The 20785-nt window shown below is 44.0% G+C and overlaps 1 protein-coding gene across 4 annotated transcripts; it reads right to left on the bottom strand.

Annotated features, from left to right (window-relative positions):
- Positions 1-1316: 1316 nt before the first annotated feature.
- Positions 1317-20160, bottom strand: fam131ab (family with sequence similarity 131 member Ab). Of its 4 annotated transcripts, XM_026192717.1 has the most exons (6): positions 19918-20003; positions 15530-15669; positions 9740-9833; positions 9469-9651; positions 4276-4407; positions 1317-2582 (listed from the first exon to the last, which is right to left on the bottom strand). In XM_026192717.1, exons 1-6 carry the CDS (start codon positions 19946-19948, stop codon positions 1924-1926), a joined length of 1239 nt encoding a protein of 412 aa, XP_026048502.1. In that variant the 5' UTR covers positions 19949-20003; the 3' UTR covers positions 1317-1923. The 4 variants fall into 4 exon arrangements, with proteins under 4 accessions (XP_026048502.1, XP_026048505.1, XP_026048503.1 ...); XM_026192720.1 differs by lacking the exons at positions 15530-15669; positions 19918-20003 and adding an exon at positions 20015-20160; XM_026192718.1 differs by lacking the exon at positions 15530-15669.
- Between the last annotated feature and the right edge of the window lie 625 nt (positions 20161-20785).

Genomic DNA, 20785 nt, shown 5'->3' with positions numbered 1-20785 from the left:
CAGCTACACCAGACACTGTTTTAAAGGGAATTGCTGCATTGAAGGGATTTTGGAATGAATATACGGTGCAAGCTTAAAGTGCTTGCTGACATCTTACAATACAGACACACATACACACAATAACACACCCACACACCTGTGCAAAAACTTACAGAGTAGCACAGTGAGGCTTTTCTAAACAGTCGAACAAAATAAATTAAGGGATGTGGGGACTGATTCTGTGCTTTAATTATTTGTAGAAAATGAGTATGCGCACCGGGCTTTTTCTCACATACAAAGCACACACACACACGAGCAGGCGGAGGATGAGAGCTGAGCGGTGTGATGCGAGCGGGGGCGGGATGCATCGATGCTCTGGTCCGATGGGATTTCCTGAGTTGTATGAATGACAGTCCCTCTGGGAGAACCTCAACAGGACTCCTGACGTCACAATGGAGACAGGAGATTCTGCAACGTGTCACATAAACATGCCCTTTTGCCAAGCATCGTAGAAAAAGAAGAGAAAGTCGAGAATAAAAGGCAAAGCTTTCCGAGAGTCAGCATGAGAGAAGAGAGCGAAGAGCGTTTTTGGAAAGAAAAAAAGGAGGAAGGGAGGGAAAAAAAACAAGCTCTTCACGAGGATCATGACAAATGGCGATAACAAACTGTATCACAGTATCCTCTTTTGAAATAATTTTTTTTTGTTCACATTTGAATGTTTTTTTTGTTTGTTTGTTTCCCAGTAGACTATATCACACAGTGATAACAAAGAAAAGGAGAAATCTACAGCCACGTTAGCTTCGTGCAAAAACCACATACACTGGCACGCCGCATAGGCGAAGAGATCAAAGCAAGACAACGCATACAAAAATATAGAAAAATCTCCAATGCAACTTATCGCTTCACAGAGGAAAAAACAAAAAAACATATCTGTCTGTTTAAGACTGCGTGGCTTCCTGCTGAACACCCACAGCCACTTCAGGACTGCCGAAATTCTTGTGTTTTCCCTGCAGGAATCCACAGAATCACTCAAAATATCCAGAAGCCAAAGCTGATCATTATGGCGGATGCCCATCATAATGACGTTTGGAATAATATGAACAACGACTGTCTGAGTGATAGAAAACTAGTACAATAAAAACATATCATTTCTGTCATATCATCTGTGACAAATTTGTTTGTTTGTTTGTTAGTTTTTTTTTAACTTTGTTATTTTAAAATACATACTATGTCCTGTCACTTTGAAGACATTCCCAGCATTTGCTCATAATTGGTAGTGACAGGGATAAATAGTTTGGCATACTCAGCAAGCCATGCCCAAAAAGGATGCTATTTAGTCTCTTGCAAAGGAGGGGGGTTTGGGGGGAGGGAGGAAGGGCAGGTCCCAGGATGCAATGTCAACCTGCCCTCCTGTGGGAGACGCTGAGGTGGGAGGGGGGAGATGGGCAGGGAGGGAGGGGGGTTATACAGAACAGCTGAGATTACAAATCGTGCTCAAGACCGGGTCAGCCCAATGATTTCAGCACTTGCAAAAAACATGCAAATAGTAAGTCAGAGTTTTGGACTCTCAGTCATTCTGTGTGCCTCGGAGCGGCGTCTGTTTGCTTCACAGGTACAGAACAGAGCCGAAAACTGTGAGCGTCATACCCACGAGTCGGTCGCTGGGCTGCTTCAGCAAGTCCAGCACACTCGCCGCTTTCACATTGATAAGAAAAAGGATTGTTTGGACGCCTTCAAAGGAAAACTGACGGGAGACGTGGGATGAGGACAAAGCAGTTATGAGGAAATGCTGCAAGTAAGGCAAAGACGGATGATTTAATCGGTCCAAGGACAGAAAAAAACCCAACATGCTCAGAGGGTGACATTTTTCAGATGCCATGAAGGGGGCGAGGGAGTCTTTCAGAGGGTGTGGAGGGATTCAACACTGAGGCGAGAAGAGAGGAGTCACTGGTTGTTTGGCTCTCCTGCCCTCTCTTCTTCCTCCTCCTCCTCTTCGTCCTCCTCATCCAGAGAAACGACACCAGAGGAGGCCACGTCGGACACCCTCCTGCGAGGGTCGTAGTCGGGCGGGTATTCCACCCTGTTGCGCTCCGCCTCCACCTGGCACACGGTGCTGTCATAGTCCTTGCAGGGGGTGTCATCATCCTCACCTGGTGACAGGTACGTGTCAGAATAAGACACTGAGTAGCAAGGCGAGTCCTGACCCCCACAGGGCCTGATGCCCCGCCCTACCACTCCCAGGCTTTGGAAGCCACAGTCTCCCCCGCCAGGCCCGCTCTGCCCCACCCTCTGAAGTCGGGCAAGGAGCAGCTCCTCCCGTCCATGCAGCGCTGACAGGATCTTTGCAGCAAGCTCTGCGGCGTTGCTGTGGGAGTGGGTGCCGCGGTGGCCTCCCAGGTCGCGCAGCAGCGGGTGCTGCTCATCCAGGCTGCAGAGGCTGGAGCACAGGGTGTCAGGAGAGCCTGCCGTAGGGGAGGGCTCTCCACTGCCACCTCCCTCTACACCTCCACCTCGACTCTCGCAACAGGGGCTTCGGAAGCCAAGGTGTTGGCAAAGCTGACTGTGGATCAGGTCCTTCAAGTAGGGAGGATAAGATGGCACATCTAGAGGGAATGACACAGACTGTAAGCATGAAGTCCTGAAGGAAGAAGAACAGCGATAAGATAACATTTTCAGTTGGTTTTTGTGACTGACTGCAGAATCAAATCAATTTTTTTCCTCATTTAAAGGAACCCTATGGAGACGTTTACCACTAGAGGCACTCTGGAGCTATTGTAGTTTTGTCATTTTGTCATTAATTTTTATTTGTGTCTTAATTTTTTGTGTTTCTTTGTTTTAAAATATCATGATGACATACCATTAACTCTAGATTGAGAGTACACACTAAAATGGCAATAACGGTGGTGTTACGTCCTCAGGGTATGTAATAAATAATATGATTATATTATATTATATTATATTATATTATATACTGAAACTAGAGGATAGAAGTAAAGTATTGATCTGTTTGTGCTAATATCGATCCAATACCAGTAGCAGCTTTAGTAACGATATTATCAATATTTGGCTCAATCCGCCCACTTCAACTAAATAAACTGCAACAAAAGTAACAAATAAATGCATAAATAAAATTAAAACGTTAAAACTAAGCACTGGGTATAATGGGATATAAACTGCTGCCCCGAGGTTTATTTTCTTGTCATTTATTCTAAATGCCACGCTCCCTGCCAACTTAAGTACTTTCAAAAACACAAGTTACAGTTTTGTATTAGACAACCAAAAAACAGTTTATAATTTGATACATTTAAGCACTGCAACTTTTCAATGACAATCACAGTAAGCTTTACTATAATCTCAGAGTAGAAAAATAATGAAATGAAGTTTAATTAACTATGAATTTACTCTCTATTAATTATTGTTTTTTTTATAAAGTGTTACGAAACACACATGCATTTTACTGAACATGTATTTATCTCCATAGAGTGCCTTTTAAACAAACTCATGTTTCAGAGTTTACTGCTAAAAAGACACAGGAAGTTAAAACACCAGCATTCTCATGTTAGAAGCTACTCAATGCACAGAGTTTAAAAATGTTAAAAAGTTACTCTTTAAATAAAGCCATGCAATGTCCTGCAAATATTTTTAGTAGAAATACTAACATGGCATTATAAGGATGACAAAATGTGATTTGAGTGGAATCACTGTGGAAGCAGCGGAGGTCGGGATCTATGCAACAGTAAAATGAAGAAGTCGGTTTCACAGTGTCACAAACTCAGATCACATTTCATGTAGAGCTGATTAATATCACAAACAGGTTTGCACATGTGGAGCTGTCTTCACTGAATGGTCTTTGCCCCGGGGTAAGAAAACATTGATGATCATATGAAGACATAGATGCAAGAATGAGGTGAACCTTATTAGCTGCAGTACGGGTTATTGGTGGTTCCGTGTAATCAAGATGAAAGCTGTGGTGAACACGAGCATGCACGTACACACTGCCTTGGTCAGATGCACTCTGTGTATTTATAACCTGCTCACACACCATCCTCACACAGACACTGTCTCTGCTGCAAAGGAAATGATATTAAACATGCAGGAGGGATATCAAATTGCACCAAGGAACCAAAAAAAATGTCTGGAGAGGATGAAAACTAGGGCACTGGGACAATGAAAGACACAGAGACAATGAAGGGGGGGAGTGAGGAAGAGGGTGTGTAACAGGGTATTAGGGAGGAAGGGCACAATATGAAGGAAGTAAATGTGATTTAGTGATTTAGTGTCTGTGTGGGTGCTTACCTGTGCTCTGTGTGGTGGGCTCATTCGCAGGCAGGTAGTCTTCATCATATGAGTCATCATTGGACTCGTCGCCATCCACGGAGGACCAGGCCCTCAGCTTAGCCTCTGCAATGGCAAACTGCTCCGCCACACCTGCAAACACACACGGACACGCATGAGCTACACATGCACACAAGCTATGACATGATTGGCATAGTAACAAGAAGGAGCAGCAAGGCAGTGAGCCTCCACGTCATGTAGCTGATTTTAATTGGCAGGTCTGACCGAGCAACAAAGCACACGGCGCAGAATAAGAAGGGACACAGACTGTTCTCCTTTTGCAGTAAATGCTGTTCGGCAGCCATTTAGCTCGTGTACTTCAAACAGATGTCACAGAGTGTGTGACAGTGTTGTTATGCAGGTTGCATTCCTTCCAGTGCCGAGGAGACAGTGAGTTGGAAGAAGCACAAAGATGAGAGTCTAGCACTGGCTAAATGTGTTTGCCTCTCATAATAGCAGGAAAGATCCATTATTGATCAGCACTGACATTTTTATTGAAATGACAATGATATCATTTCTTTATAAAATTAGAAAATATGACACGCATGTCATGATGCATTTAATGCATACTCATGATGGCAGACGGCTGTACATGTGTGTGTGTGTGTGTGTGTGTGTGTGTTTGAGTTTGTTGTTGATGTGACTCAGCAAGTGCCAGAACCAGTAAGCTATAAGAACCAAGTGACCAGTCACCAGTTATCATCATCAGAAGCTGACCAATCAGAAAGCCCTTTCTCTGTTTTCCTCATCATGTCTCTGCCCACTCTCATCATACCTTTCTTACAAATGTCTTTCTTGATAAAACACTCTATCCACTCGCCTGCTCATGACTACTGTTCGATTGTCTTTCATAGTGCATACCTGCCCCTCTCTTCTTATTAGAATTTCTGTCTCCTTCGTCTCCATCACCTCATGTCTCTCTGACTCTCTTTCTCCCTGCTCAATGCTCAGTATTCGTGCGTTGTCTCCCACAGAGAAAGATCGATGATCTCATTCATCTTTCACTGTAACTTGGCCCTGAGCGTCCTCACAAACACTGGCACATGTACCAGCAATAGAAATAGTGTGGGCTGCTCTTTACTTGTCCTTTCAAAGTCTTTTTATAATTCCTTTAAGCAAGCATTAAATACAAGCTACAATAATAAAAGAACTTTAATAAGAAAAGTAAACATTTAGTTCAGATCAATAAAAATAGTATTTCACAAAATATCTATAAGGTAAAAAATACCTTATATGTGTTTAACTAAAAACAAAAATATAAAGTAAAATGAACTATAAGAAAACAAACTATAAATAAGTTAAAGAAAATGAGTACAAAATTATATAAAATATTATTCATTATTTATTCATAATGAGAATTATTAAATGTTATAATTACATTTATTATTAATTATCTAATTAATTATAATTTGTCTTTTGAAAATCTGAATATAATTCAAGATGCTAAAGTAAATTGACAACAGGAAAGTAAAACAAATTATTAATTATTAAATGTAGTTTAAAAACTACAATTTACATTCATTTGTAGCAAAATAGTGTAATGGAGGGTACCACAGGGTAGCATTACAATAGGTGAAGCACTTTACAACGTAGCATAGCACTGGGTAACGTAGCACAGAGTAACATAACGTAACAAGGAACAATAGCATAGTGTAAAATAACATAGTATAGCGTAGCATAGCATAGCATAACGTGCAATGTGTAGCGTGATAAAGCATAACATAACGGAAAATAGCATAACAAAGAATAATAGCATAGAGCATAGCGTACATAGTATAGTATAGCGTAACCTGACATAGCATAACCTTTCATAATGTAACTTCACCTCGTTGGCGTAATATAAATCTGGCCATGCAGCTACAGTGCTGGCAACAGAAACTGGTCTGGACTCACTGTAATGAACACATACATAGTTTGCCACATTCTTCAATGATATTATATGGGGCGATTGTGGCTCAAGAGTTGGGAGTTCACCTTGTAATCGGAAGGTTGCCGGTTCGAGCCCCGGCTTGGATAGTCTCGGTCGTTGTGTCCTTGGGCAAGACACTTCACCCGTTGCCTACTGATGGTGGTCAGAGGGCCCGGTGGCGCCAGTGTCCGGCAGCCTCGCCTCTGTCAGTGCGCCCCAGGGTGGCTGTGGCTACAATGTAGCTTGCCATCACCAGTGTGTGAATGTGTGTGTGAATGGGTGGATGACTGGATATGTAAAGCGCTTTGGGGTCCTTAGGGACTAGTAAAGCGCTATATAAATACAGGCCATTTACCATTTACCATATTCTAGGCACGTGTGAGTATGGAGATACTCTGCAGGATTACCTGCAAAGAATTCATGACTGTGTGTGTGTGTGTGTGTGTGTGTGTGTCTGAGCATACTGGCAGAAGTCAGTCTATCGAAAGGACAACCCCAGCAGCTCTTTCAATTCTCAGCACGCCTCCTACACACATACACAGAAGTATATTCACAAACACCAGTGTGTTCTAGAGTAACTAGTTCAAATACGCACTAAGCCCACCAAATGCTCACTTAACACATTCGCACATGCCTGCTTAATGCATTAACACACTTGCTGACATTCACACAGTGTCTCCAGTCACCCACAGTAGCACCATAACAGACTACAAGGTGAAACTTGATAAACAAATAAAGAGAGTCAGCACAAGTGGCGGCTCCCTGAGATGAAGAGGAGTACAATGTGTAGTAATATCTCTCCAACAACTACCCCCACTGCTTCCAACTGTAATACAGAAACAAAGAAATGAATGAAATGATTTGAAGCTTTTATGTTTACATGCTGTTATCTACCGTTTAAAACAAAGCAAAAAAAACACTCTCTGGTATGTATTACAGTTAGCTGGCCAGGATCAACTAATACTATACAAATATAGTACTGTTTGAACTATATAAATAGTACAATATACAAAGAGTACAGGTTTAGTCCTGATAGTGTGTTGATCTTATGTATGGATATAATGCTTTTAGGTACCTCATCAATACACGTACACAAGACCATGAGATCACAAAGACAAGACGGATGAGTAAACAGTTAAAGAGGACAGAAAAAAAGAAGGCAGAACAGAGGAGGCACAGAAGAAAACCGCTCTGTTACGGTGCCACTAGCCGGGAGCAAAACCTTACTGTGCAAATTAACCTTGAGAGTCTGCATTGCAGGGAGCGAGCAAAAGAATAGAGGGAGAGTGGGCAGGAGGGGCAGGGTGAAAAAGATGGAAAAGAGGTAAGAGAAACAGAGGTCAGGGGGAGAAACATTTAAAGAACGGACAGCAAATAGGATAAGAGAATAAATACAGGGGACAAGAGTGAGTGAAAGAGTAGGCAAAGATGAAGTGAGTCAGGGAAAGAAAGAGGAGACAGATGAGCTGTGGTGAGTGCGCTCTCTCTCAGAGGAACATGAGAGGAGGAGGAGAGTTAAAGACAACAAATGCTAACATGTGATCAGTGTCTGGATATCTTACCTGACCAATGACATTTGAGCCTCCTTGTATTTACACCTGGTATTAATGAGTGTTCTTGTTGTCTCAGTTTTGCCTGCTTTGTGATTACATCTCAATATTCAAATTAGGAAGGCAGGTGTGACTGGCTGTGGAAAAACAATCAGGCTGTTCCAGGAAAGCTCTACTTACCTACTCGACATAAGGAAAATAACATCTTAACCGCGGTTATGTCATTAGAGTTATCTCAGCTCGGGCTAAACTCACTCTGCATTACAAACAGCTAAAGTGCACAAAACTGTAAGCTCTTGTGTTTTGATTCAACTTTTGGAAGTCAGGGAATTTATCGCCACATTGCCCGTCTCATTATACAGCAGTGCTGTGCAGTACTGCAGCTCTTTGTTGTTCATCTGATACCAAGTAAATATGGGAGCAGCATTGACAATACCAATACAGATACAGATACTTTTAACCTATAAAGGCAGCTTATATAGCGGAGAGCAATGTGTCAGTATTTATGAGCTCAAGCTTCACTAATTTGCACATTTTAAACACATTTTAATGACCACTAAATCACTGTGATTTACTGCAATTACTGTGATTAGTACACAACAAAGTACACCTGTCATTTTATCACGCATTTTGAAAATTAGTTTTTTTGGAGACCTTGAATGTTTACATTGGGTCAACGTCTGTTGTTTAAATGTGCAATAGGCTATAAAATAAAATAGATGTGACAGTTTAACGCAATTTCAGTGAACTACAAATTGCACTTGGAGGACAGAAGCAAAGTATTAATACTAACGTGCTAGTCGTGATCTGACACCAATACCTGTGTTGGTATCAATACTATTGTTTTTCAGATCAATCCGCTCACATCCACTGTACAGTGTGGCTGATTTAATCCTGTTTGAGATCCAGCCACAAACCACTCTTCCTTCACGTGTTGCAATCAGCAATTGGTGCCGCAATGATATTATTAACGTACGTAACTCAGGCAAGAGATTAATAATAATAATAATAATGGATACTTTATTGATCCCCATGGGGAAATTACTTGTTTTTCTCTGCATTTGACCCATTCACTCAGTGAAGCAGTGGGCAGCCCACTAAGCAGGCGCCCGGGGAGCAGTGTGTAGGGACGGTACCTTGCTCAGGGGTACCTCAGGGTAGCCGTTAAGTGGATTCGAACCGCCGACCTTCCGATCATGGGGCGACCACTTTACCTACTGAGCTATCCCTGCCTTTCCCCGTGTTTACCTGATCACACTAACAGTGACGATGTTGTGTTTGACACAGCATTAGATGGAAGTGCTGGGGTGGAGGTGGGTTGCAAAAGCGCTTGCACAGGATGTAGGCGGAAGCAGCTTAAATAGCTGTGACATCTGAGTACTAACCAGCCATCAGCTGATTGGGGTTGATGTTTCTGTGAACAGGTCTTGTTTAATGCTAAATTGTACCTGCAGTGATTTATTGAAGTTCATGAGCATGCAAAACTGATATGCCGTAAATATAGTCATCATGAGTTTGCTGTTAAATTAGCCTACATTTACTCTTATTATGGTTTCTTGTGTAACTAATGCTTCATCATGACGTTTTCATATGCCCTCTTGCCTTAAGTCATTGTTTCAGTTTGTTACCAGTGCCTATGTAAAAAACACTCTCTATAACTTTTTATAATACATTATAAGAAACACAAAATCTTACCAGCAGCAAAGCGTGCCTCCTGCTCTCCTTCAGTGAGGTCAGAATAGGAGTTGAAGTCTGATTCCAGGGCCGCTGTAGTGTCTATAGGCTTGCACCAGCCTTTCCACTCTATTAGATGGGCTACTCTGCCCTGTGCCATGGCTGTAGGCTTCGTCACATGGTCCTTGACCACCTGGGAAATACCTATATGCCAAATATCAAGGATTAGACTGCAACATGACCTCGCAACGATCAGGTGTTTTCACCATGTACGATATCATGCAGCACTCACCATGCAGGGAGGATCGTGCTAACGCAGCAATCTCTTGAATAGTGAGAGCTCTTCTTGATTTTGGTAACATTTCAATGGTGTCGTCAACATTCACCTGAAACGGCAGAAAAGAAAAGAAAAGAAAAAAAATAAGAGTGAGTGAAAACTCATACAGTAGCTCAGCGTGAATGTGAGCCAGCTCTGAATACATCCTGCTATGAGTCACAGGAGAAAACACAGTGCTGCCTTTTGATAGAGAAGGAACTCCTGGATTCAGAGTACAGAGTACTACTACAAGCCTTTGTGAACTGAAGAATTTTCTCTTTACACACTTTAATCTGTGTTTTAATGAGTTGCACGCTGCACACCATCAATAATGTACAGCAGTTACTCCAAAGCTGGACTGTGCTTATGTTTAACCGACTTATGTAGCACGCAATAGCAAGTTAAATGTCCTATTTAAGCACTCTGGATGAGCATAGTGTTTGTTGAAGGGATGAAACAGAAGTTGCAGAAAAATACTTGATGCTTGGTCGCACTCACGTTAGCTTTAGTGGTTTTGCCTGCTGGCTAATTAGCAAACTAATAGTTCAGGTAACTGAGAAGATGCTTCTACAATGGAGGATTTAGCTATGCGGCTGCAAGAACGGAGACTGTTGAGGAAATGGAGCATTTCTATGTGTTTCACTCATATTTATTTACAGATTATCTCCAAACAGCTGTTACCCAAGTGAAGCCCTCCAGTGGCATCAACTCTGTCAGGTAGATTTTTATTTTTTTTGACATAGTTAAAATTCTGTCTGTTTAAATGTGTGTGTGTGTGTGTGTGTGTGTGTGTGTGTGTGTGTGTGTGTAGACAGGTAATTTCCCCATAGAGAATTAAGAGAACCAGACTGAAGACAAAAGGATGGTCCCCTTCCTCCCTCCACCCCGTCCTCAGTCAAATCTGTCTGCTCTGTAAACTCAAACCACAGAGGGAGTATCGGGTGTTGACAAGTTCCTTTGTCTGCTAACTTTTTACAGCACGACCTGTACTCACGTGGGAGCACGTCAGCAGCAAGGGCTGCATGCTGAGCTAATGCTCCCACGTTGTTACTTGATATGGGTCAACACACTTGGCTGACTGAGCAATTTGTTGATTTCTTTTGTAAAAGGCTGAAGAGGATCTCAACAGGTACAGGTTGTCTCCAATCCCACTGTAACTCACAATGGAGCTGTCTGATGCTCTAGTTTCAATCATCTAAAGGAACAGCACTGGACTACTTGACCTACTATGAAAGCCATATTTCCCTTCCTTGTTGCAGTGAGTCACCAGTCTATGCAGGGTGCATCTGATGTGCAACGAACACTGGTGATGAAGTTAGCTCAACACAGGAGCTTCACCCTGACCTTGTCGTGTCAAGTCCACTTAACCGCAACAAAACAGCAGTCTGAATAAATGAACAACAAAACTATCTGTCAGAGGGGCGCTGTCACGGCAGAGGGGATCCCACACTCAAGACGTGCTAATCCTCCTGTGTTGCAGAGCTGCTCACAGATCGGAGGGAGGATAATCCGGAGGAGACGTGATACATGGCGTCAAGGAGCTCTAGAATAACATATGATGTTGGGCTTAAATTGGAAATCAGAAACGACCCACAGCTAAATATCTTATTTGCTTTCAAACAGCTGCTCTGAGAAAGTCTAACATGGGAGGATTTTATAAATCATTGGAGAAAATCCATCTCAAGAACTCATGTCTAACCCTGCCTCATGAATCTAAACTTCATTTCACAGCTTGTTTTTTTTCAGTGGAATATTCCATGATGATTTCAGGGGGATATCACTACCCCAACACGATGCGCTTTTTCTTATTCTGATAAAGAACACATGCTTTTGAAAAACATGGGTACAAGCTCTCTGCTTGAGCATGATCATGCTGACTGCCGACTCTGCTCCTCCACCGACTCTCTCCCTCCCTGCTCTCCCACTGCCCCACTGAACAGCAGAGTGAACACGAAGACATGAACCGTACTCAGAGCAGACAGGGTGCTCAAGACTGCTGTGCAGAATCTTTATTCAGTGCAACGTAGCACACATTTATATACCTCAGATATTTTAAATACAACTGACTGAGTTTTAATGTCAAAATCCTTCATTTTAAAGTTTCATGTCTGCAGGTCAGTGTACTGGCTACTGTAAGAACAACAGTGCAAATACGCACGTACACACATCACATCAGAATCCATAAAACCTCATGGTCTACTGATTGCCAGCAGCAAAGAGGCTGCTCAGGTTCACCTTTGGCTTTTAAATCATTGGTTAAGTGCTGTCTGTGTGAGCCGTGGCCTGGAGACAGCACAGAGAAAAATGCAGCGGACTCATCAGAGCAACTTGCATTATCAGTGCCTCTTTAACTGCATCACCTGAAAGCCTGCACACTGAGATAAAAGCATACTGTGAGGTTTGATTCCTTTGTTTTTATTTAGTTTTTTCTTATTAAATTTTTTACAAAGATTGTCACTCCATTAAAAAAAAAAAGTAGCCGTTGCCATACATATATCGAATAACTGCCACCAAAGTACATTTGCTAACACAATTTTTTTCAATCTATTTGAAATAATGGTGCCATCTGTGATTGTCTGATTTACCAGTGGAGAATCCTGTGCTCTTATTTTGAAAGTTCTGTTGCTGTTAAACCAGCTCTTCTTGTCCTGCTGGGCTTGTTATTGCGGTGGCCCTGGATATCTTTCAGCTCCTCCGTCAGGATCTGGGATTCCAACTCCACCATCTTGGACTGCAGTTTGTGAAAGGAGTTCTTCTTTGCCTGTGCTGAGAGCTGGAGGACCACTCTTACCAGAACCTGCAGCAGGTCTAAAAGTGGTTCACAGGGCAGAACTAGGGCTACCGCTGACAGCTGCAGTACAAGATGGTGGAATTGAACCCATTATCTGTCACAAAATACTTGGGAATTCAATTTTTTGCAGAGGAGAGCCTTACAAATGGTATTGTTTATTCACCACAAATAGAATCTAAATCTGTGGGGAAACACTGGAATGTGCTGCATTTGCTATTGTACCTGTGATTAAGAACCTAAAGTGGATTATTAGGCTTACCTGTTTCACTGGTCTGCAGTGACACAGCCACAGAATAACATAAAACAATGCCCCAGGTTTTCCAATAAGCCTGGCAGAGAAGCATTTTACAGCCATAGCTTCTGTTTTATGGGCTAATTGAGGTCACGTCACAGCAGAAATCTAACTTGTACCATTGTACTGGCCAACTGAGTCAATTACCCTGTTCTTGTTTACCAAATGTCAACCCCTTCTTCTGCCACCCATACATGACAAAAAAAAGTTGAGAATTCAAGCCCTCAGAGCTGTTAGTGGAACAGAGCGCTGTGGCTTCTGCTTCCACTTGTGGAAAAGAACCTGAATATTTTGACACGCCACGTTTCTACCGTCTTCCTCTTTTCTCACCCTCTCTCTGTCTGTTAACTTTTCCACAATGGGAACATTTCTATGGCAACCAGTCACCGTGGAACAATTCCTCCCAGCGTGTCTGCGTGCGTGATTCACCAATGATGTCACACACTCAGAACACCAACCGACAGCCAGATTAGAGACTCTCACACTTGGCGTCCTGCTTTCTTTTTACAGTAGACGCTGTAGCATTAAATAGAAATGTAGGATGCTGAAGCAGGGTCCGTTAAATGTGAAGCATTAGAGCACTTCCTCTGTAATATAGATGTGTTGAGCTCAGCAGTCCAGCCAAGCTGTCTCTCACAGTCTCCAATGTTCAATATCAGGCCTGCCCATGAAGAGCGAGAGGCTGCATTTCGTAATGGATCACTTAGATGCCGCTAATCAGTGCCTGGCTGGCTCTATGCGACACATCTTATTCACACCCAGATGGTATCCACTGACAAAACTGGGCAAGGTGGATTCATCATCACTCTTGTCATCTCTCAGCCAATTATGAGCCTGCTAACTCTCACTGCTGTTGCATTAAGTAGCTTGCTGTAGCTGAACCCCTTCTTCGTTCCTTATAGGAATCTTTTAAATAGGTCAAAGCATCGGGGTCACATAGATTAGTAGATTCACATTCAAGATGATATTTGCAAAACTTCTCAGAGAGAGCCGCTGGACTCACCCAAATTCCACTTACCTCCTTTTTTAAAAATATAAAAAGCCTTGGGGGATGCCCTTGTGCCACACAAGGGCATCCCCCAAGGCTTTTTAGTTCTGCGAGAGAGCATGTCAAGCCGTGAGTCCACCTGTATTTTCAATTTTCAGATCAGAAATACAGATTAAAATGTGCAAATGTGTTCATCTTGGCTTGGGAATTCGAATGAACATCCAGGCAGATGCTCCAGTTGGGCATATGCGGAGCAACAGCGCTCTCAGTGTACTAGCTCTCGTGTGCAGAGTGAGGGACCTTGCACGTCACTGAGATTTCATTTAAAATTCCTAATTTGAAAGAAGTAGCCACTAATTACCCTGAATGGCTTGTAAAATCAGTTGAAAACCAGCTGGTTAGTATCAGCAACAGCTAAAAAGGAGAAAAGAAGCCCAGGTTGAAATGCACATTACAGACTTGGGTGGCTTGATTAATAAGGTAATTATCAGAGCAGGAAAGGTTGAGGAAATCATTTTCCGCTTCATGTGGGGAGATGCAGCCATATCTGATAGTTGCTTCTGCAGGTTATAATCCACCAGTTTACTTAAAACGTGGCCCAGACCATACGTGTTCAGCCACAATTGTGCTGCCAGAGGTGAGCCTTTTAAGGCAGAAGATAAAAGAATAACACGTGAACTTTTGCAGCAGCCTGCCCTTTCACCCTGTTAACAATCTGCATCAGATAACATGACTGCCTGTTAGAACAGAAATAACAAATCAGCGCGAGAAGAGAGGAGATTACTGAAATACTTAATGTCAAATATACCACCGCTACATCTTGCATGACTACATCCAAAGTAAATACAGGACCAGTACTGCTGATAGCAACACTGATACTGATAGCTTTAGTTTATGAAAGCAGCATATATAGGGGGAACAGTGTGACATTATTTATGAGATGAATCATCATTAATTTGCAAATTCCGAACACATTTTAACGACCGCTAAATCACTGTGATTGTGATTACTTTCCATAATAATAAATTAACAAGACAACTTTCAGCTTTCAGTGTATTTTGAAACTGGATTTTTGGAGACCTGGAGAGTAATGTGCCATCTCTACAGCCCTTTGGGGTTGTTTAAATGTAATATAGGCGAAATGACAGTAAACACAAAAAGATACAGTGCACGTCTGAGGTATATTTTTCCATTTCAGTCCTACTTTGTTAGTATCAGTCTGATACCAATGCCAGTACTGGTATCAATACTGTGGATATTTGGACAAATTAGGGTGAGATCCTGCTTCTGTGCACACTAGTTCACTGTTATGATTCACTGGCAGACTTGAGCCATTGTTTCTTACACCTGTGAAAATGGTCTATAATAATCTTATTATTGTCAATGCAGAACCACTTTCCAAAAGAAATTAAGGTGCCGATAAAAGCTTTTGAATCTAATTAAACACATAGGCTACATGTCCATTTTGTAGAGTAGGCCTGGTCTCTTTAAACGGCGCTGCACCCTGCTGCTACTACATTTAATGTGACATTGTCTTCATTTGAATCGCCATTAGTGCCCATTAGAAAGCACTCAGAACTGTGTTTAAATGTCTAACGTGAACTCTAGCCGAGCTATCCAACAGAAGACACTGCACGGGGTCGTTATGTCACAAAAAACTTTTTTTTTCTATGATAAAGAGAGAATTAAGGGCACCTCGCTGAAGTCCAGTGCGCCCAAAGGTGCTGTCAGTATCAGCCTGCGCGCCAAGGAGGTCCGCGTGCTCCCCAGGAGCGCTAGGTCAGACAGGGAGCTTGCCGCGCTCCAGTCCACGCGCAACGAACCGTCAACCGCCACTGTCAGGAGGAAGAGAGCCACGTGAGGATTATATCAAATGAACATGTCAGAAAACAACTCCACGCCGCATTCTTGCTCCGTAAAGCGTTGAATAGCGACATAAATAATAAGCAAAAATGTGACACTATGACAAAGGCCACAGTAACGTGGCAATAAAGTGTAATTAATGATTCGTAACGTGCTTTTTTTGTCTTCTTAGTGCACTGGAGTTTTAAGGCTTAAGCTAACCTTGTGTGTTTCAAAGTTTCAGTCACCATGCCAACGTCATGCCTCCAGAGGGACCACAGGTCGGGCGCTCAGGGGTGATGACCGTATAAGGTAATGTGGTGTTCGCGTCTCACTAACTTTGCTTTTGTTTGTTTTATCGGAAAAAAATTTAAACACCGAATTTCCCTTTAACTACCAAATTCCTAAACACGCTGCAGTAAATACAATAAAATAAAATTGAAATAACGACCAGTTTTAAAAAGTAATAACAATAAACCCGAATGTTAAATAGTACAAATTTAAATTGAGGCCTTAAAGGCGTATTTACTGTAAGTGCTTTCCTCCTTATGTAATGTATACAAGTGTTGGGCTTCTTTATTGCAGCGCATTCTGAGGCTATAGTAAGATAACAAGAGGCGGGCGGTGCATACATTTCCATGCACTTAAAGCCATGCTATGCCATGCACACGTACGGTTCTGGCGGCAGCTCGGGCCTGTTAGATGTTTCATAAAGTCGGGTCTACTTTTTCGGATGAACTGAAGCAGAGAACATAAAAAATGAAATTGATCAAATTAAAAACTAAAAAAGCAGGAACCAAGGAGCGTGTCTTCTCGTTTGTTTTGTTTCGCTTTTAAAACATATTTTTTTACGTCAGCCGGCTACGTCACGAACAAACAGAGGCAAGGCTCCGACTACGTGAAGGGCAAATGTCACCAAGCAACCTTCTGGTTGCAAACGTCACGGAACCGCCCGCAGACACGTGACTGTTCACTTGATTGGGCGCGTTTAACCTTTCCATCATCTTCCCCTCTCCGTGACCTCACAGACAGAGAGTGTGTGTATGGGGGGGGGGGGGGGGGGGGGGGGGCATGTAGGACCAAAGGTGCTCGTGTGCACGCGGCGCTGCGGAACATTTCAGCACCAGGACAGCTCCCCCCAACTTTGCATCGCTCAGCGTCTGCGTCCACGTGCACGCACCCAGCCCACCCACTCCAATCTCTCCAAATCAGTTCTGCACAAACGCGATTAGGAGGCGGGCCTTTAAATGTCAGTGCCCAGCTCATCTTTCCGACCCTTCGCTGCAGGGGAGGCGTTTCTAGTTACTGCCCGTGAAAAGAACAACTCGCTCGATTAGTCGCCAGCGCCCATCTCAAATATTGAATCCGATATCAGTCACCGGACTTCAGCAGTTTAGCGCCCCGAGCTCATGTTGCCCACCTGCTGAATTCAATATGCGCTGTTTAATTGGGTGTGATGAGATCGGATGCCCGATCGGGGGGAGGAGGGTGTGGGTGTATTGTATCGCTGAATCTAGGCCATCTTTAGTCGATGCGAGTATTGTTCAGAGGAGTGGAAGATGCGCACGTGCGTGTGTTCTGTGTAGTTTTCAATTGAGTTCCAGACGGTCATTTGAGCCTGCGTGGAAAGCTGTGCACCCTCACTCTTTTGCATTTGACATACACATGACAGCAACGAATCACCGGAAAGCCGCTCGGCGCCTGAAACCGAGCCCCGCACGCTGAGATGTTTGTTGATCAGCTTTGCTGGCCTTTAAACCCGCACGGTTGGTTTGAGCGACATTGCACAGACACTCACAAATGCGTTTTGCTTTCAAGCTTGCATTGGGCACGTCGCGCGTGTCAGATCAAGGCTGCGGTTTAAGTCGTGGCTGTGGATCAGAAATGCATGGAAGAAAAAACAGATCCACAGACACTGGTGATAAGGACGTTTACGGTCTAAAGTTTTTGGACCACTTAAAGCCCATGCGCACTTCTTACCTTACATTTATACTGCGAGACAGCCTTTTCTCTAACAATACAGCCTCAGGTATCAGTAGATTTCTATTAGAGTTTTAAAATACCACAGATAATAAAGTAACTAAAGCTTTAAATTAATGATGTAAACAGACTAACATATAAATACATGTAACTCACATTAACACTGTACGTGACTGTACCACGTTACATTCCACCACTGGAAGCACTAGTCCTCTCAGTGCTTCCGTGAAGTGGGCACTGGAAGATTAAGAGCATTTCGGCCTTTAGAAGCTCACGTTTGGAGCACGGCCATGACTGCGGGTAAGGTGGATGGGACTGGGGTCTGAATGAAAGGAAAGAGCACAGGTGGTGTAGGTTAGGGTGAAGAATAAGACTAAAAACATGTGGCGCATTTCTTATGAGGGGGGCTCACCGTTCTCCTCCGCGTGGGCCTAATTTGCTCTTTTTTAATCTTAATTAATCTTCTTCCCTTGACTGTGATCTATCTAAAAGGCAGCCTCAAGCAGTGTCTCCTCTCCCCCGTCACAGCAAACGAGCGCTGCAGTCTCGGCTTTTATTTGTATTTATCTGTTAATTGTGCTCCTAGGTCTCTGCTCGCACTCGGTCTCCTTCCTTCTCCTTCTCTCTCTCCCTCTCTTCCACCGTACTTTCCGTTGTCGTGGAAACTGTAGAAAGAGAGACCTCGACCGTGCATCTTTCCCTCTCTTTCTCTTCGCCTCTCTGGTGTCTTCGGGCTCTCTGACAGACTTATGAGCCCATCAACACAATTAGGTCAAGACCGGTGTGATGTCACACACGTTTATCCACAGTGTGAATGTGAGATGTGAGAGGCAAACAGGTGGCTGCTGCCTTAGCTGCACTCTTTGCTGGATGTGCGGGAACACCGTGTGCACGTAGGCGGCAGACCTGTGTGAGGGGTAATGGGACCGGAGAGGGGTCGGGGGGGGGGGGGGGGGGGGGGGGGGGCATGTCATGTCAGTACGCACTCCGCGACAAGTAGACAAGGGGACATCAAATGACGGGGGGGTGACCATTTCCACTGCTAATCATCTGAGTGCAGCAGATGAAAGAAAGCGGGGTTTAAACGGCTTTTTGTAACATCTGAATCACGAGGAGGAAAAACAACCACCGCGTCTGTTTACGTGTGGAGAATCGAGATCGATCAAGAATCGATGGTTGGATAGGTGGTGGGTTCGGATTTAAATTAATGGCTACAGAGTGGGAAACCCAGTTGGATAAATATACAAAGGTGGTGGCGGGCTGGAGGGCATCAGAGGTCGGGGGCACAGAGAACCGGGGGGCCCTGGGCAGCATTTAGCCGCCAGGCGAGCGGATGGGAGACACTAGCGGCAAAGGTGTAAACAAGCGTGAGAGCAGAATAGATGTGGAGGAAACAGGGAGCTTGTTTCTTGGCAACAAGCAAATGACCCGCCGCTGCATATGTGCCCCAAGATGGACTGATCCTGAGTTCCTTTCTTTCTTTAGGGAGAAATTTTGACTTTAATACCAAGAAGAAAATCACCCTGATTCCAGTAAACAAGCTGCCTTTTAAATCAAGAATTTTTCTTCAAGGTGGCGTGTGCGATCGCATGTATTCAAGAGAAAAGAAAAGCCATCCTACCTTACAACTGAACTGGCTCAGCGCGGTCAGAACCATCTTGTCCAGATGAGACTTTGGATCAGAGGAAATTAAAGTTAAATTAAAAAGAAACGCCGTTTCTTCCTCGATGGTGTCAAGAGCACCTCTGCTTGTCTTCTCTATCTCTGACTGGCGTGCTCACCCAAAAGCTTCTTGCAACTCTCGTAGCATCGCGATGTTTAGGCTGCAGATTCTAGCCCCCCCCCCCCCATCCAAAACACGCACGCACACACACACACACACACACACACACACACACACACACACACACACACACACACACACACATAGAAACGCAGTCCTGCGCTCACACGCGCCATTAACCTCTGATAGAGTTGAAATTCCAGCCATGTAAAGCGCTCTGTGTCCACACTGAAGCTCCTTTACTGGCGTGCATATGACTCAGCAGCAATATTATATGCCTCCGCGACTCGGGCACAGCATGCTGTGCGTATACAAGCACCGCACCGGTCGGAAATTCGCTCTGTACCTGCGAGAGGCTGCAGCAAAAACATAAGCGTAAGAAAAAACAAATAAAAATAATAAGCAGGCTTCATTCAGCGTGCTTTCTTTTTCTCTTTCTTTGTTTTTTGAATGAAAGCAAATTCAAAATCTTTCTTACCAACTGGCGCTTTGGAGCTGATACAGCCCATATTTGCAGCTTCATGTAGAACCGCAAGCTATTACATGTGTTCCCCCCTAACAGTCGCGGAGCGTACCTCACTTATCTCTGACTCTCCTCCTTCGGAGGCTCCGCTGGGTTCCGGTACGAGGCGGCAGCGCACTGCTGTGCTCACACCGCTGCAGCGACGCCGAGGGCGGGGGGGAGTCCGGCCATCACTTCCTCTCCCTGCTTTCACTTTCTTCTGTTTTTAACTTGCTTCAAATCCACACACATAAAGTCTTTGTGCAGCTTTGCTGTTGCTTTCTTCTTTTCCTTCTTCTTCTTCTTCTTTATCACTTGAGTCTCTTAGACGAGCTCTACGTCACCTGTCGCAGGGTCGGGTCCTGAGGTTCAGCACCACAGAGGGCGGACAGCGCTCTGTCTGGGGGCAGCGGCATGCGTTTCAGTCCCAGCCCGGCAGCTGTGAGGGTCGAGTTCTCTCGGCTCGGTCACTGCCACGCCACGCTGTCAAAACAGATTCCCGCGCGTCACAGAACGAACCTTGGGAGGCACACACATTGATAGAAAAATCCCACGCTCGGCCGCTTATATACGGCCAAATCTGAGTTTCCGCCTTCGAAGTAGAAGCGGAATGAGACGTGATTGGCTGGTGTCACCTTACATGCCAGCCAACATGAGGGAGGAAGAGAGGGAGGAGTTAGCAGCGCGCACACAGGAGGAGGAAGGTGTCAGATGAGGATTTCATGTCTCGTCGTCTGTGGAAGAAGCACGATGGCAAATCTGGAACGTGTTGCATATGTCATCAGGTCTAAATAGGGAACGCGCACAGTGTGAAGCCTGGCGCAGGTTGTGATGTTACGAGAGC

The sequence above is a fragment of the Astatotilapia calliptera genome, chromosome 14 (assembly GCF_900246225.1).
Source record: "Astatotilapia calliptera chromosome 14, fAstCal1.2, whole genome shotgun sequence".
Lineage (NCBI taxonomy): Eukaryota > Metazoa > Chordata > Actinopteri > Cichliformes > Cichlidae > Astatotilapia > Astatotilapia calliptera.
This window is presented reverse-complemented; position numbering and strand designations above follow the sequence as displayed.

Coding starts and splice junctions, on each gene's coding strand:
- fam131ab (XM_026192717.1), bottom strand. CDS start 19,948: ATGGGCTGTATCAGCTCCAAAGCGCCAGTTG. Junction 9,652..9,739: donor AGCACGATCCTCCCTGCATG/GTGAGTGCTGCA, acceptor TTTGGCATATAG/GTATTTCCCAGGTGGTCAAG. Junction 4,408..9,468: donor GGAGGCACGCTTTGCTGCTG/GTAAGATTTTGT, acceptor GTGTGTTTGCAG/GTGTGGCGGAGCAGTTTGCC.